At 46.8% G+C, this 14854-nt stretch overlaps 2 protein-coding genes across 3 annotated transcripts in view; one reads left to right on the plus strand and one right to left on the minus strand.

The window, feature by feature from the left end:
* Positions 1-7295: 7295 nt before the first annotated feature.
* Positions 7296-14854, plus strand: part of SFXN1 (sideroflexin 1) — a 31822-nt gene continuing 24263 nt past the window's right edge. Inside the window, exon 1 of the mRNA XM_015876154.3 lies at positions 7296-7431. The gene's annotated coding sequence lies outside the window, so the exon portion shown is untranslated. The remainder of the gene's footprint in view (positions 7432-14854) is intronic.
* Positions 8502-13447, minus strand: DRD1 (dopamine receptor D1). Of its 2 annotated transcripts, XR_014935641.1 has the most exons (3): positions 12416-12793; positions 9316-11695; positions 8502-9154 (listed from the first exon to the last, which is right to left on the minus strand). XR_014935641.1 is itself a non-coding variant. In XM_015876148.3 (2 exons), the coding sequence occupies exon 2, from the start codon at positions 11685-11687 to the stop codon at positions 10332-10334; it is 1356 nt and encodes a 451-aa protein (XP_015731634.1). In that variant the 5' UTR covers positions 11688-11695; positions 12416-13447; the 3' UTR covers positions 8502-10331. The 2 variants fall into 2 exon arrangements, 1 of the variants encoding a protein (XP_015731634.1); XM_015876148.3 differs by having other exon boundaries at positions 8502-11695; positions 12416-13447.

A 14854-nucleotide genomic window follows, 5' to 3' on the forward strand; every position in this document is an offset into this window, starting at 1 on the left:
AACCTAAAGCCTATGCCTGATGGTCTGCAATGAAGCAGGCATGGCTCAAACAATAGGGCAATGCAGGAATTGTCTTTATTTTTGCAGGATGGGGGAAAATGTGCAGTATAAGGGCCAGAACAAGTTCTATGGATGGATGAGGTTTCTGTCCCAGCCTGTGTAACAGCAGCACCATGGGGCTGGAGCAGCCACTGCTCTGCCCTCAGCCACCCACCAGCAATTCCCTGCACTGGGTCTGGTACTCCACAGACCAGCAGAGCTCATACACTGCCTGTGCTGCTCCCATTGCCAACCTCCCTGTTCCTGCCTGGAATGAGCATCATCAAATGTCGCCATGCCTGACTCATTCCTGCCTGGAGAGGATGATTGAGTAGCTGAGCTCACTTTCTACCTCTCGGGCGTGTGTTTGAGTTCCTGTGAGTCACACATTATAGTCTTGTTCTCCTTTGACTTTGGGCTGCTTCTTAATTTCTCTCCATGATACAGTAAAGATGCACTGTCCGTGACCTATTTTTGAAAACAGAGTTAACTTTTTGTCTCAGTCCACTTCTTTCTGAATGCCTTCCCTGCAGGTTGCCGTTCTCCACATCTTAAGCACACAGTGAGCCCCATCATACATCTACATACATGAGAGGATATTTATTATGCACCATGCAGCCCTTCCTCTCTCACACTGTGCCTTCCAGGACTAAGCAGACAGCACTGCAAACATCAGGTTGTTCAGGAGAGAAATTGCTGCTTTATTTAGGTGGGTACACTTTCCAGCAGGCATCCTGTTCAGCTTCTTAAGCTCTTGGTCCCATTTGAAGACAGCCATCCATCAGACATGCCTGCCTCCCTGGCTGTCAGCATGAAGAAGAGAGTACAGTGGAAACAAATCACGTTGCAGTCCCACCTGAGCAGACAGTGCTAAATACGCCTCTGATCAGAGATGTTGGACCATTTGGAATGAAATATTCCCTCTGTGTTATCCCAGCATGCAGCCCCCAGGATGGATCACAGCCCGCCTGAAGGGCTGCAGCGTGTTGCAGACAACGGGATGCCAGATAGGGAATTTGTTTTATGGCTTTACTCTCAACCACAAGCTGCTTGCCTTTTTCTTTAGATGTTTACCATAGTCTACATATGCTAAGATTTATATTTCAATTCTGAAAACAGCCATTTCTTGAGGAAATAAACAACAAGCAGCTGACTGGAAGAGAATTTGGATTCAGGGTTTTTTGCTTTCAAAAAGAGACTGAAGAGTTACGGACGTTGCTGTTTGAAAACTGAAAAATAATTAAAACTAAAGGAAAAGATGCATTCAACACCTTCTTGGGAAAGCACAAGGAATTTGGGCTTGCTGTGGCACAAAATGATTATGTAGGTAACATTGTCCACACAGCCATGCCCATACGAACCCTTTGTGATAAGTGGGAACGAGCACAGCCCATTTTGTGTCCTTCATTGAGAAAGATCCCATTGAAAAAGACCACTGGCATTTGCTCTCTCATGGCCTGGTGTTGTCTCTGAGCATCCCCCAGGCAAGGGCAGGGGCAAAAGAGTTGGGAAGGAAGGGAACTGCACGCAGACAGCAGAGCCCTGTGCCAAGCTGGCACCTTCTCTTCATTTGCACCCACATGCTGTACAGTGCTGCTGCAGGGATAAGAGAGAAAAAAGTCAGATGATGGGTAACACAATATGGAAGGGAAGATAACGCTGCCTGCGGGGGCGGCTTGGCAATGGAGCAGTTCTCTGCAGATCTTCCCTTCTTTAGAAAAATAGGGGAAAAGTGATAGAAATGAGGTAGCAAGCTGGTATTAATGGGCTCCAGCAAGAAGTTCTGTTTTGCAGGTTATTCACGCTCACACCCGTATTTAACTATAATTAATTCCCAACGATTGTTCCAACGTCAGGCAGTGGATGTAAGTGCAGTGCTATAAAACCAATGGAGCCAGGACAACTGATGTGTAATTCACTGTGACTGTGCAAAAAACGATGGTGAACTGCAAACATGCTGCATGCACTAATAAAGTTTGCTTTTGGAACAAACACTTCATGGGAGTACTTGCTTTCCATGTTCATTTCTTCCTTCACTGGAGCCTGACATTAAACTGAGATTATTTCCTCTCATTTACAGAGTAATACGTCTGAACACAATAAACGCGCATCAGCTTCATTATTATCTAACAGAGAAAACAGTGGTTAACTGGCTGCAGTGCAGGGAGGGCTGATACAGTGCCATTACTGTGTCTGCTCTGTGGGCTGGAGGCACTGCCCAGCATGAGTCCATTACCGGGGATTTCTCAGCCGCTTAGAAGGTTAAATGGCTGAAGGACTTATCCAGAAGTGATTGCTTTTATGATCCCAGCTCTCTCGTGTTAGAGAAACATTATCTTATTACCCTCCAAATCACTGATGAAGCTTTTTTTAATTGTGATTTGACTCCCCTGCGAGGTACCACGCTCACCATCTGGTGCCTGCTGCCTGTCTCCAGTGCCCATAACCCCACTGGGTAGGACAGTGAGAGGCCAACAACCCAGGACTGTGTCTGCTGGGCTGGGAGCAGGGAGAAGTGAATGCCTCCCTCTTTCACCCATGCTTCTCATCACTAAGACCTCCTGCAGATGTTGCAGCCTCGCTTGGCTGCCCGCAGGTGGGGATGGAATTTGGCCCCTCAATCACCTGATGGGAAATGCTTCTTTTGATGAAGGACAAGGACACAGATGCCCCATCTCTGGAGGTCTTCAAGGCCAGGTTGGATGAGGCCCTGGGCTCATACTGATTTTTGGGTGGTCCTGTGTGGAGCCAGGAGTCAGACTCAAAGACCCTTATAAATCTATTCCAACTCAGATATTCTATGATAAGCTCCAGGGGTAAATAAGCAGACCCCATTAGCCATTAGCCCAGGCAGTGAGGAGCTATGGCTGTCAGTGGTAGGCCAGGAGAGCAGGATGAAAGAAAACAGATAGACAAAACACACTGGTAACATCCAACCCTGGTGGGCTGTGGAGTGATAAAGACTTGGGTATTCAGCAGTTTTATTAGGCTTTGTGGCCATATCCCTGTGCTTCCCTTACAAGGAGCACAACCACAACCCATGGCAGCAAGGATCCAGGCAGCACTGCTCCAAAGCACGGCAACTTTGGACTTTCTCCCTAAAAAAAGCCATACATTTTCATATGGGAAAAGGAACTTTCTATTTCTCGTGTTGTCTCACGCTGAGCTGATTTCACCGTTCTGACTGACACTTTAAAAGTTTGCAGATTTGCCTGAGGCACATTTTCGAGCGTAGAAAAAAACCTCTATCAAAATGGTTGAGGTTAGTCAAAGAGATAAGAAAGTGGGGAAAAAAAAGAAGAAGAAAAAAGAAAAAAAAAAAAAAAAGGGTTTTCTAAGGGAACCATCCAGTTTAAGGTAGTCTGGAATTTTATCAGACTCACATTGTGCTGATCAGCTGAGGAATCATGCATGCAGAAGTTTGTGATTTCATATATGCCAGGATAAATCTAATGCATATCCCAGGGAATAAATTATATTACTGTGGATTTATTCAGCTGTAATAGATCAACATTCGTCCCTGAGCGACTCCAGATTTTCTTTCCTCTGTGCACAGCCTCTTCCCTGCTAATGCATCCCCACGGGAGGGAACACTTCTATAAGCAGGAAATGGGGAAGCAACTCATGCCTTTTGCTCAGTGGCAGAATTTCAAGCACTTAATGTGTACAATTGCTCCAAGACAAGGCTCCATGTCTCAGATGAATGCAGATATGTAACCATGCCCTCGTATGGAAAGAAGTGTTAAACTGGAATTGAAGATCTGGAACATGAACTCCTCATGGCTCAAGAGGATTCATACCTCTGTATTCATTTACATTGTACATCATTATTTGGATTTTAACTCATTGTCATCAGCAGTGTCCCACCAGGAGCCAGGTATAGAAGCAAGACAGGACCTTGTGTCCCAGCCATGTTGCTGCTCCACTTGCTCATGCAAGCACTTCAGCATCTCTGGTCCCTGGCCCCATTTAGTATGGAGAAGCAAAGCCAAATGCAATGGTTTGCGTGCTCCCTAATCCCTCTGCTTGAGCAGAGGCCATGCCCTAGAAAGGTTCATTCTGTAGGGTAAGAAGGGAAGAATTGCTCTCCCATCTGGAACACAGTGAACATTCATGCAGGAAGATCACCTTTAATCTTTTCATTCTTAAATTATTGCAATTATTATCTTAGTCTTCATAGGATGACTGCAAAGAATCCCATACATCCAAGATTCAAATATGGTTCTCCTCACTCTATGATTCCCACATTAGTGGAATTTTGGGGTAATTTACTGTATTAAGTCTATTTTACCCAGCTTGAAAATCAAATTCACAAAGCCTGCACAGTTAATCACAGTCACAGCTCTCTTCTACAATCAGAGCAGTCCATAGAATGACCAGGATGAGAGGAAAAACTGATCTTCATTTCTGCCAAATGGTCTTTAGCTCCACCTGAACGCTCCAATCCGTGTCTCAACACACAGCTTGTCCCACAGTGGTAAACATTGGTTTAGATTAGAAAATTATTCTCCAGTTCCATAGTTAAATACATAATTGCTGCTTGTCAGCTCAGATCTGAGAAAAATCAGAGACCGGCCAAATAAAAAGAATATTTTTCTGTTCTAATAAAAAATACTGTTGTATTTTATTCCATCCTCCTTGAAAGCAAATGCTTTACTGCAAGGCTCCAACTGCAGTTATCTATCACATGGGAGCCCAATGGTAGGGAACAGCACTTATAGCATTAAAAATGCAATCTCTGTGTGTCAAACCCAAAAAGTATGCCTCTTGGCAGCCTCCGTGGCCTCATTTTGGCTGCAGAAGGAACAAAATCAGAGTTTGCAGTGATATTCCAGCATCACCTCCTGCTATAGCTCCTGTTATCCAGGGAGACAACGCCGGGAGGAAATCTGGCATTTAAGTTTACTTTAACACTGTGAATATTCAGGTCTATCCAGAGCAGCCCATACATTGAGAGACCCATTCACTCGTTTCTTTTTCCTGCACAGTGCTTCCATGCACTGCATACACAAGCAACAGTGACGGTGTAACGGTGCATTGCTGCAGACTGCAGGTGTAGCTCATACCCACCTGAGATAACTTCAACACTGAGAAACTGCTCTGCAGTATCACAAATCACTCCCTTATTTTCCTTGAGGAATAAAGGTGTAAGGGTCATTTTAATTAACTTAGCTGCTGAAACAATTAGTCTGCTTAGTGTATTAAAGTACGGATCCAGCTAAGAATCTGTTTAAAGAAGCAGCGCAGCAAGAAGATGCCAAATGTATAGGATCATAGAATAGTTTGAGCTGAAAGGACCTTTAAGGGCTATCTGATACAACTCACCTGCAATGAACAGGGACATCTACAGCTCGATGAGGTGCTGAGAGCCCCATCCAGCCCGGTTACAGCCAGCTGAGGAAGGGAAGCACAATGATGGGCTCAAACTAAGGGAATCCTTTGCCAAAAAAACAGGCCCAAAGAAAGGAAATCCTCACCTCGGAGCCAAGAAACAGCTTCTCCAGAATGACAGAAACCCTTTCAGCTGGGGGAAGAGGGAAACTTCTCCTCAGCCATCCCAACCCACCCCAGCCCTTGGCTGCTGCCAGCCCCCAGGGTTTCACTGGTGACCTCTTCCTGTGTTTAATTCTGAGCATAGGCAGCCAATGGGGATGGGAAGGAATCACCAGTCATTTTGCAAAAGAAAGTGACTGAAATATTGAACACTCCATTTATTGCTGCCTGTGGCATGTGGAGCATTCCCTTTATTGTCCCGCTGTAAAGCAGCAGCAGTGGGGCTCAGTGGGGCCCCTCATGCACCCCCTACACTGCACCTGCCCTGGGCTGCACCCTGTGTGAGGGTGGGAATCTGGCCCCAAAGGCATTTCTCCACCTAAATGCCAAGCTTGATAACTACCATTTGTGTTCTATTTGCTGAAGCATGACTGTGCCAGGACGGGTGGGACGGAAACATGGAATGGAGCTGCTTGGGGAGTGAAAAGCGCGTGTTATTTCAGACCAAACCACATCCATATAGTTTATCCTGGTCTGGAAGGGAAAATGAGGCAGAACAGACAGAACATGTGTAGAGTTCTGGGGAAGGAGGAAGAAGGAACTTGCTGAAAGGCAGCAGGAGGCCCCAGCAGGCAAGAAGGGAAAAGCTTCATCCAGGATACAGAAAACTGCTCTTCTGAACTCAGGTCAGTAAAAAACTCAGGTTTAAATCACTGACGTTTCAAGGTTTTTTGGGAACTCATCTCCTGCATCTGCATCCCGCTGTTTGCAGGGAAAGGCTTTTACCACTGCTACGTGCTTCCCAGGCTGCCTTTTGCTACGTTACATCCCCTCAAGCAAAAAAGAAATAGGACTGAAAGTTTTCGCATGACATTTTTCTTGGCAGAATTTGTCCTCTTATTTTGAAGAACTTTTTGCATGAGCAAAATTATAGAATCACAGAATACTTTGGGTTGGAGGTGACCTTACAGCCCCCCCAGCCCCAAACTCTGCCCTGGGCTGGTTGCTCCCACCAGATCAGGCTGCCCAGGGCCCATCCAGCCCGGTGCAATGCAATAATTTAGAACACCTTTAATTCAGGGCACCTTTCACTGAGCAGATTCAAAACCCAGAAGCGGTTTCATTTGTGTGGGGTGAGATCTCTTTTAAACAGGAAAAAAATCCAATGGGTTTAGAGGGAAATTGCTGACTTGACAGATACAAGAGAGCTGAAGGAACCCCGGGACACTCCACACAATGTGCTTTCATCTTTTGAGAGTTATGGGATAGCTCTGGAATAGAACAGTTACGGAATGGCACTGTTCTTATTCTTCAAGTTACAGTCGCTGTGTGGCCACATAAGTGACATCACCGAGAACATATTGTACTGTCATTATGCTAAAAACCAAAGTATTACTGGAAAGAGCTGCCTGTCGAGATGCTATTGGAAGTGGTTGTTTGAGATTGCAATCAGATATCGGTGCTTCTGAAAATTATTCATTTGAATAAATCCAGGACCATCTCCCCATAACTATGTTATTAAAGCTGTACATCAGCAAAGGCATTTGCTCTCCCATCTCCTGTATCCTGTACAGTTTGTGAAGTCAGAGACCCAAATCAGCATAATACACTTGCCAAGGGACGGGGGAAATGTATTCAGATTGAATCTAGTGATTCTGGTTCACTCACCACTAACAGCTCCTTCATCAAGGCCATGGGGTTAATCATTAACCTCTATCATCTACAAACAGAAAAATACCTTCAGTCACGAGGAAACAGAGCAGAAGGGAAGGTTACACCAGTTCCAAGCACAGGTCATAGCTCTGGGACAGTTAACAAGGGTTAGGGCACACATAAATAGGGTGGCAGCAGGTTGGTCCTTCTCACTGGTCCTGGCCCTGATCTCCAGCTCTGAAGCAGGTAGGAGGCACTGCTGGGTGCAGCGAGGGGAGTCCGGGAGGAGGGTGTGGGGATGGACTTTCTCCCAGCAAAGTGTTACGGATCCAATGGAGGGTGGCAGGAGGGCCCTGGTAGGAGTGGGAAGAAAGGAGGTGACAGGTAAAGGGACCTGAAAAGGAGCAGGAAAAGGGAGGTATGATGATAAATGAAGATCCAAGCGTATTATTGGTACTGTACAATATATGTAGGAGAAAGGAGTTGGAAGCAAATATTGTTCAAATAGAGGGACAGAAAGCAATAAGCCAATGCAGAAGAGTCCCTCCTGTCTGGCCCATTGTACAGAGGGGAACAGGAGTGTTCCCCACACACCTGTCTTTCTGCTCCAGCCACAGGCAGGGAGGTGCTGGATGGCCTCTGCTCACACCTAGAACATACATCAGCCCCAAACCATCTAGAATGAAACCACCATCTTGCTTTACATGCTTTTCTTAACTCATGTTTCTGCACCAGGGAGGGGCATGACTGCAGCCCCTGCACCTACTCCAATCCCAGCTGCATCACGTTGGTAATGCAGAAGCAGCCACAGTTTTTTCTGTAGGTTTGGCTTTTGTCTTCATTTCAAAATGAACCTGCTGACAAAGCAAAGTGCCAAGCTGCTGTTATCAAAGTGATGCTTCTGTACTTTGGCTGAGCCCCACCAGCTCATCACTCCTGAAACGACTCATTTTGATATAGAACAATACTGGTGGTGGGATTCTATCAGGCAGCTCCGAAAGAAAAAATAACTCAAAAAGCAACAGGTACAGTGTGTTATAAACAAATACCCCCAGCCTATTAAACCAAGGCAAAGTGACCGAGGTAAGAGGCACCAATAAATCTACCATTGCACGTTTCACCCAGCCTTGTTCAAGCAGGATGTGGTTGTTTCAGGCCCCAGCTGAGAGAAGGGCTGAGAGCTCCCACAGCACTGAGGAATTTCTCCTGCTTCTAATAAGAATTCCCATTTGCCTCCCTGGTGTGATCCCAAATAATAGCAAACAGATAAGCAGAAACCATCCCCTCCATTAACATGATGGATACAACTGCATGTATTTAACAAATGCCATGTCGATTGCTTTATTTGACCCTCTCTTCACAAAATAATTTTATTATATGTATGAAAGCAGCTTACAGGCAATAAAGTTATGAAAACATTCACGATACATAAATACACAGACCTGATGCAGGATATATATAGTTCATTAGACTTTGAGATTTTTCCTCTCAGTTCTCTTTTCCTGACGTTGTTGTGTTTTTTTTCTTTGTAATATATTAGGAAAAGTTTCTCCAGAGGGTATCTATGCCCATTCAGAAAGCAGGTCTCTCACTTGAGAGTGCTGCTGAGTGTTAACTCCCGGTGTTCCTGTTGCTAACATTCGCTGCTCGCTTTGGGCATCACAGAGGGAAAGCAGCACAGAGGTCCTTCCTTCCAAGGGAAGGACCATGGAAAAGTTGCAGTTTTTTGAATTAAACACTGGCAACTTTGTTTTGGAGCTCATGGGGAGTTTTTGAGGCGGGGGCTGCAGTTCCATCCATAGTTAGAGAAGTCTTAATTCAGATTGGTGATGAGGCACTATTCCTTACTGAAGGGACTACTGAGGTGAGAACTCCTAAAATGTAACATCCTCCTGGCCTCCAAAGTAAAGCACTGCGTACCCACTTGAACTCAGACTGATAGCAGACAGACAGCATGATCCCGGTGGTACTGCAAGAAATAATACAGATGATAACAAGGTTTGGCATGTTTACTACCATAAAACCAATTGTGTTTGTTCGGAAAAGATATCCAAGACTTGGAATAAGAAAAGTCTGAGAAAGCTGTTTATCTTACATAAATACAAAACATTACCTACTACGAATTGTTACCTAAGTAGCTTCTCTTCTCAGATTGGATTCTCCTGAAGGTTGTAGTCGTACTGAAGGTCTGTACAGATCCACAAACTTGACATTCTAGCAAAGTCTTTGTAACGTGAAACTTCTTAAAAAATAAATAGCAGCAATTCCTTGTTCTTTGTATAAGGGAAGAGAATTCACAACTCAGTCAACGCTGATCCTATCTTTTGAAAGAAATCCCACTTAAAAACCAAAGCCCACAAGGAAACGAGCTCCACTCCACATCAGTTCTGTTGATTCCTTCATGTCTTGCTGAGCTTCTCAGCCTTCCTCCATCCCACTCAGCTCTCCGGGCCATCGGGGCTTCCATAAAGTGCTGACTGGTTGCCTGGCCACAATGCAGTAATGACACTCCAAAAATATCCCATTATTTAGACATCTTAAATAACATAAATAAAGCTAGATCTGTAATAACATATGAAAAATATCAATTTAAAACAATAAATAAATAAAACCAGTATCAACATGTTAACTCCCAAAGCTTTAAAAATAACCATTCTCATTATAAGGCTCAATTATTTGTTCAGAAATAATTTTAAGAAGGCCTCTACCTCCCTTTACAATCCCTCAGCCTTTAACTAGGATCTGTTAACACCCACTATCACAAAACACAGCAATCCTTTATATTCTAGTAAACATGAATCTTTAAATACTTAACATTTATCTTTTGCCTCACTTGGAGCAAGAAATCGGCCTCTCTAGGTGCAGAGGAGAAGCACTATTTTCTCACTGCACTGTATCCAGACTTGTGTATATTCCTCAGTATGAACAGCACAGTTCAACAACCATTTTTTTTAACCAATTTTCAGTAACTTTTTGCTGTTTAGTGTTTTAAATATTAAATGTAATGCCAGGAAAATTCATTCAGGGATTGATGTAAATGTGTACTTCTCCCTAGGGCTTAGTTTCATACAAAAAGATTGTATCTTTTGTTTTTTAAAGATGATCACATTGTACACTATTATGTTTTGCTGGGTACACCTCACTGTTCAGGTTTTATGCTGCCCATTTTGTGTAATGGGATTTATCTTTTCCAAAGAAACATCAGCTTCATAATCCAAAATACCCGACAATGCTGGAGACATTTTCTCCAAGGTCTTAGATAGTTCACCCTCTTCTTCCTTTTTTAGAGGTTCTTCTTCCGGACAGATGATTGCGTGTGGGATCAGATAAACCAGATTTGACTCTTTGGGGCTGGACCCTTTGGGCTCATGTTGGCTTGAAAAAACAACTGCTCCATTGTTGTTAATGCTAACAGTCTCTATAGCATTGCCGGACATTGGGCAGAGCCTGTAGCATCCTAGCAGGGTGGAAAACGCCTTGCGGAAATCAGCATTGAAGGCATAAATGATGGGGTTTAGGGAAGAATTAGCCCATCCAAACCAAATAAAAACATCAAAGATGGTAGAGTTAATGCAGAAAGCTTCTGCTCCCTTGGACGGTTGGGTGGGTTCGCAGAAGGGAATCATGCAGTTCAACACAAAAAATGGCAACCAGCAGCACACAAACACCCCCATGATCACTGACAAAGTCTTTAGAACCTTTGTTTCCCTCTTGAAGGACATTTTGAAGTTGCTCTCAGGTTGCTGACAGTCCATGCTGCTTCTGTTGCCACTTGTGTTCTGGCAGTTCTTGGCATGCACTGCTGCTCTCTCCAAAGCTGAAATTCGTCGTATTTGCTTCTGAGCAATCCGGTATATCCTTGTGTAGGTTACTATCATGATGGCCACAGGTATATAGAAGCTAATTACAGAAGAGGAGATGGCATACATCCTGTTTAGGCTAGAATCACAGTTGTCCGTGCTTATACCTTGTAAACTGGCATTCAAGTCCAAAAGGCTCGTGGTTTTAGCCTTGTGCCAGTTCAGCTGCACGGGGATGAAGGAAATCAACACAGACAAAGTCCATGCCACACTGATCATGATGAAGGCTGCCTTGGGGGTCATTTTCCTCTCGTACCTGAATGGGCTGGAGATGGCCCAGTATCTGTCCACACTAATGACACAGAGATTTAAGATGGAGGCTGTTGAGCACATAATATCAAAGGCCACCCAGATGTTGCAAAATGAACCAAAAGGCCAGAAACCAGCGATCTCAGACACTGCTTTCCAAGGCATGACCAAAACCGCCACCAAGAGGTCTGACACGGCCAAGGAGATGACAAAGAAGTTGGTCACTTTGGACCTGAGGTGGCGAAACCTAATGACAGCTGCGCAGACCAGCGTGTTTCCCAGCAGCGTGGAGAGGATCAGCAGCGAGAGGAAGCAGCCCGTGAGGATCCGAAAGGAAGAGTCCCTTTCCGCAAGCAACCCTTCCCCATCCATAGTGGTGTCGTTCCAAGTCATAATTTCTCCTGAGGGAAAATCACATCATGATTTTCATGACAACATCAGCTCCTTTCCTTACAGATAGCAGGCATGAGATGTCCGTTAATTAGTCATCTCTGAACAGACCAAAGGCTCCTGGTTACAGTCCCCTCAAGCCCCAATGGACTTCACCTACTCTGAATCTCCCTGAACGACACTGAAAGCTCTATGAGCAGGAACTGAAAATGTGCAAATACAGTCAACTCCACTGAGGGGTTTTTAAGCAGTCCCTTCAGGAACACACTGCACCACCCCAGCATGAAGCAGCCTGATTCAGACAGCTCACCTGCAAATGTTCTGCTTCTGTCCTCTGCAAATATACCCCACAGACAGGAAAGCAATCACTTTTCCATGCTTGCATATATTCCCACTTAAATAGACTATTGATCAAGTGTTTCCAGCGTCCATTGCACTAGCCCTTCATATTTACTGATGCGTACCGTACGAGGTGCTTTTCCTTTGCTTTGGTTCCCTGAATGTCTCACTGATTAAACACCCCATCCTTCCTCCTCAGCATGCTCCTGTTACAAAATCCACCAGTTCTCTGCTTCTGGGCAGCATCAGTGAGCAATTCTTCACTTCGTTTCAAGTTTTACACTTCCAGAGACAAAGGAAATAAGCATACAGCAGGCGTGTTTTAAAGGTTTTCAGTACGAAGTAGCTCAGGTTATTTAGTTTTTATTGAAATGAGAAATTCTGGCTCCTACCTTTCACCTTCGTTTCTGTTTGCTCTGGGATGCAGGGCCGCCTCTTCTCCTCATTTAGGTTTGGAATTGCATAGCAAATCTTACAAACAGACCCAACGTTGTATCAGTTGCAGGCATGTGTTGTTCCCTGAAAGCATCAATCAGCAAAACAGGAGCCACCGAAGTTTAGTCCCCAGGAATTAGTCCTGCAGCAAGCAGTGGGGCAGCGTTGGTGGGCAATGTGTGACTGACCCCGTCAGTGTGTGCCCGGCTACCTCCATCCCATAGACTCCATAGATCTCTCTGCAAACTTTGTTGGCCGGCTCGGTTCCGGTCGAGCTTTGTACATCCTGTCAGAGGGAATCATCCCAAGCAAAAGGCACAGTATTCCCAGCACCAGCAAGAGCCAAGTCGCAGTTGTTTCTTTCTTTCCTCCGTCGTTCTCTGAAGGGGGTGAAAGGAGGGAAAGAGGAGGAGAAAGGACCTGAGTGAGCTCCCCTCTGCACGAAGGCGGTGGTGCCAGGAGTGGTTCCTCTTCCAGCAGGGACGAATGGTTTCAGCGCTTCTCTGCCAGGTTATAGCTCTCCATGACCACCACGGGATAATCTCACCTCCTGCTCAGAGGGGCTGCGCTCCGGCCGTCGGAGCAGCCGGCTCTAGCATGCTTTTCCCTTTAATAACAGCGCAGGCGGAGCTGCTCTTCACGCTCTCCCGGGCCGCGCATCTCCGGTGCCGGGGGCTTTTCCTCCGTTCGCCCGGGAGGGCGGCCCCGGCGGCACAGACTTCCTTCTGCCGGGGGCAGGACTCGGCAGCATCGCCCCTGAGAGAGCTCTGTCCGTCCGGTGTCTCCTTCCTAAAGGATTAAAACAAGGGAAAGACAGGGTGGAGGCACGCAGAGGGCACAGAGCAGCCCCCCTTCGCCTCTTTTCACATCGTCGGTCGGATGTAGCTTCCCCTGGGCCACCTCCCCCCGATTTTTCCGCTTTCTCGGGGAATAAGCGGGATGCCGAGCAAAGCCGGGCTGCGGGAGTTGAGCGCACACGGGATCACTTTGCCCCGCCGAGCTGCGGGACGCTGCGTGATGCCTCGGCGCTGCGAGCCAGCCGAGTCCCATTCATTGACGCGTAAAGTAAGTACCGGTACCCAACTTACGGCTGGGCGATGCTCGCAGCGGTGCAGGCGGCGGGCTGCAAGCCGAGGAAACCCGACAAGCACCGAAACCCCGGGGAGCACCGATAGCCCGGGGCACGCAGCACCCGGCAGAGCAGGGTACTCACCGGAGCGGGATGCTCGGGTCGGCCCGGGGTGACGGCGGTCAACAGCCGGGGCAGCGCTCCGCTCCCCCCTGCTCCGCTCCGCGCCACTCCCCGCCGCCCCGCGCCCCCGCGGCTCCCGGCGCAGCCGCGGCCACCGGGCTCCCTCTCCTGGGCGGCCGCGGCCCCGCGCCCCCCCGCCGGAGCGGAACGCAAGGCAGCCCCAGGGGCGCGGGGCAGGGATGCTCCGGGTGTCCCGCCCCGCCGCTTCCTCCGGACAGTTCGGCCGGTTCGGCGAGGAGCGGACCGGGAGGAGCCGGAGGGAGCGGCTCCGGGAAACGGGTCCTTTAGATCAACACTGAAGAGGTTAAGGAGACAAAATCCGCGAGCAAACTTCAAACCTGGATCTCCGTAGCAGACGGAGTGTGTTGCTGTCCCTACATATCGGCAGGGAAAGACCTCAAGGGCAGTTTCCCCAGGGCGTTCCGGTGCCCGAGGAGCCGGGTCCTGTCCAGATGTCCCAGAGCAGGAGTGGGGACAACAGAACCGCGGCTCTGGGAGCTCCCGGAGCTTCAACCCCTGACGGCAGATGTCAGCCCTGGGCAGATCCCCTTCCGTCTGCGAGAGAAAACTCCGTTCGTTCACCTGCGCGCAAAAATGGGTTGGTTCAGATCGTGTTTTCTTCTTTTCAAAAATCACTTTGGTTCAGCAATAAGCCCTTCGAGCCCTTTCATTCTACAGAAGGGATTTTTCTGTCCTACTTGAGCCACGAGAGCCAACGGAAGCAGATGAACGCAATGATTTGCAAGTTGCTACCTTTGTGTCATAACCTCACCTCAAACAAATGGATCGGAAAATGAAGATAAACATCACGGTGTGGGGGGTTTAAAACCAACGAGAAGAACAAATAAGTTCACTAAGTTGTCAAGATGCATTTCCTGGGTTTCAGCATTACTGAAGTTGCTTATATGCCAGCTATAATTTCTCATAATGTCAGTCAGTGTGGGTACAGTGCTAAACTAACCCTGACTAGCTAACTAAGATGCTCGTTTTCCCTTCCCCTCTCTCTTTCTCTCACTTTTAATTCCTTCTCAGCAAAGTCTCTTTCCTCCTCCTTTTGATCCCGTTCTTTAATCATCATCATTTGTCCCCAGGGGAGAGTGAAAAAGACAGAAAGTGAATTCTTTGCTCTTCAGTAATAGAGATG

Source organism: Coturnix japonica, chromosome 18, assembly GCF_054131305.1.
Source record: "Coturnix japonica strain WE chromosome 18, WE-NBRP24, whole genome shotgun sequence".
Classification (NCBI taxonomy): domain Eukaryota; kingdom Metazoa; phylum Chordata; class Aves; order Galliformes; family Phasianidae; genus Coturnix; species Coturnix japonica.

Bases quoted from the DNA above. Each gene is read 5' to 3' on its own strand.
- DRD1 (XM_015876148.3), bottom strand. From the start codon at position 11,687: ATGACTTGGAACGACACCACTATGGATGGGGAAGGGTTGCTTGCGGAA.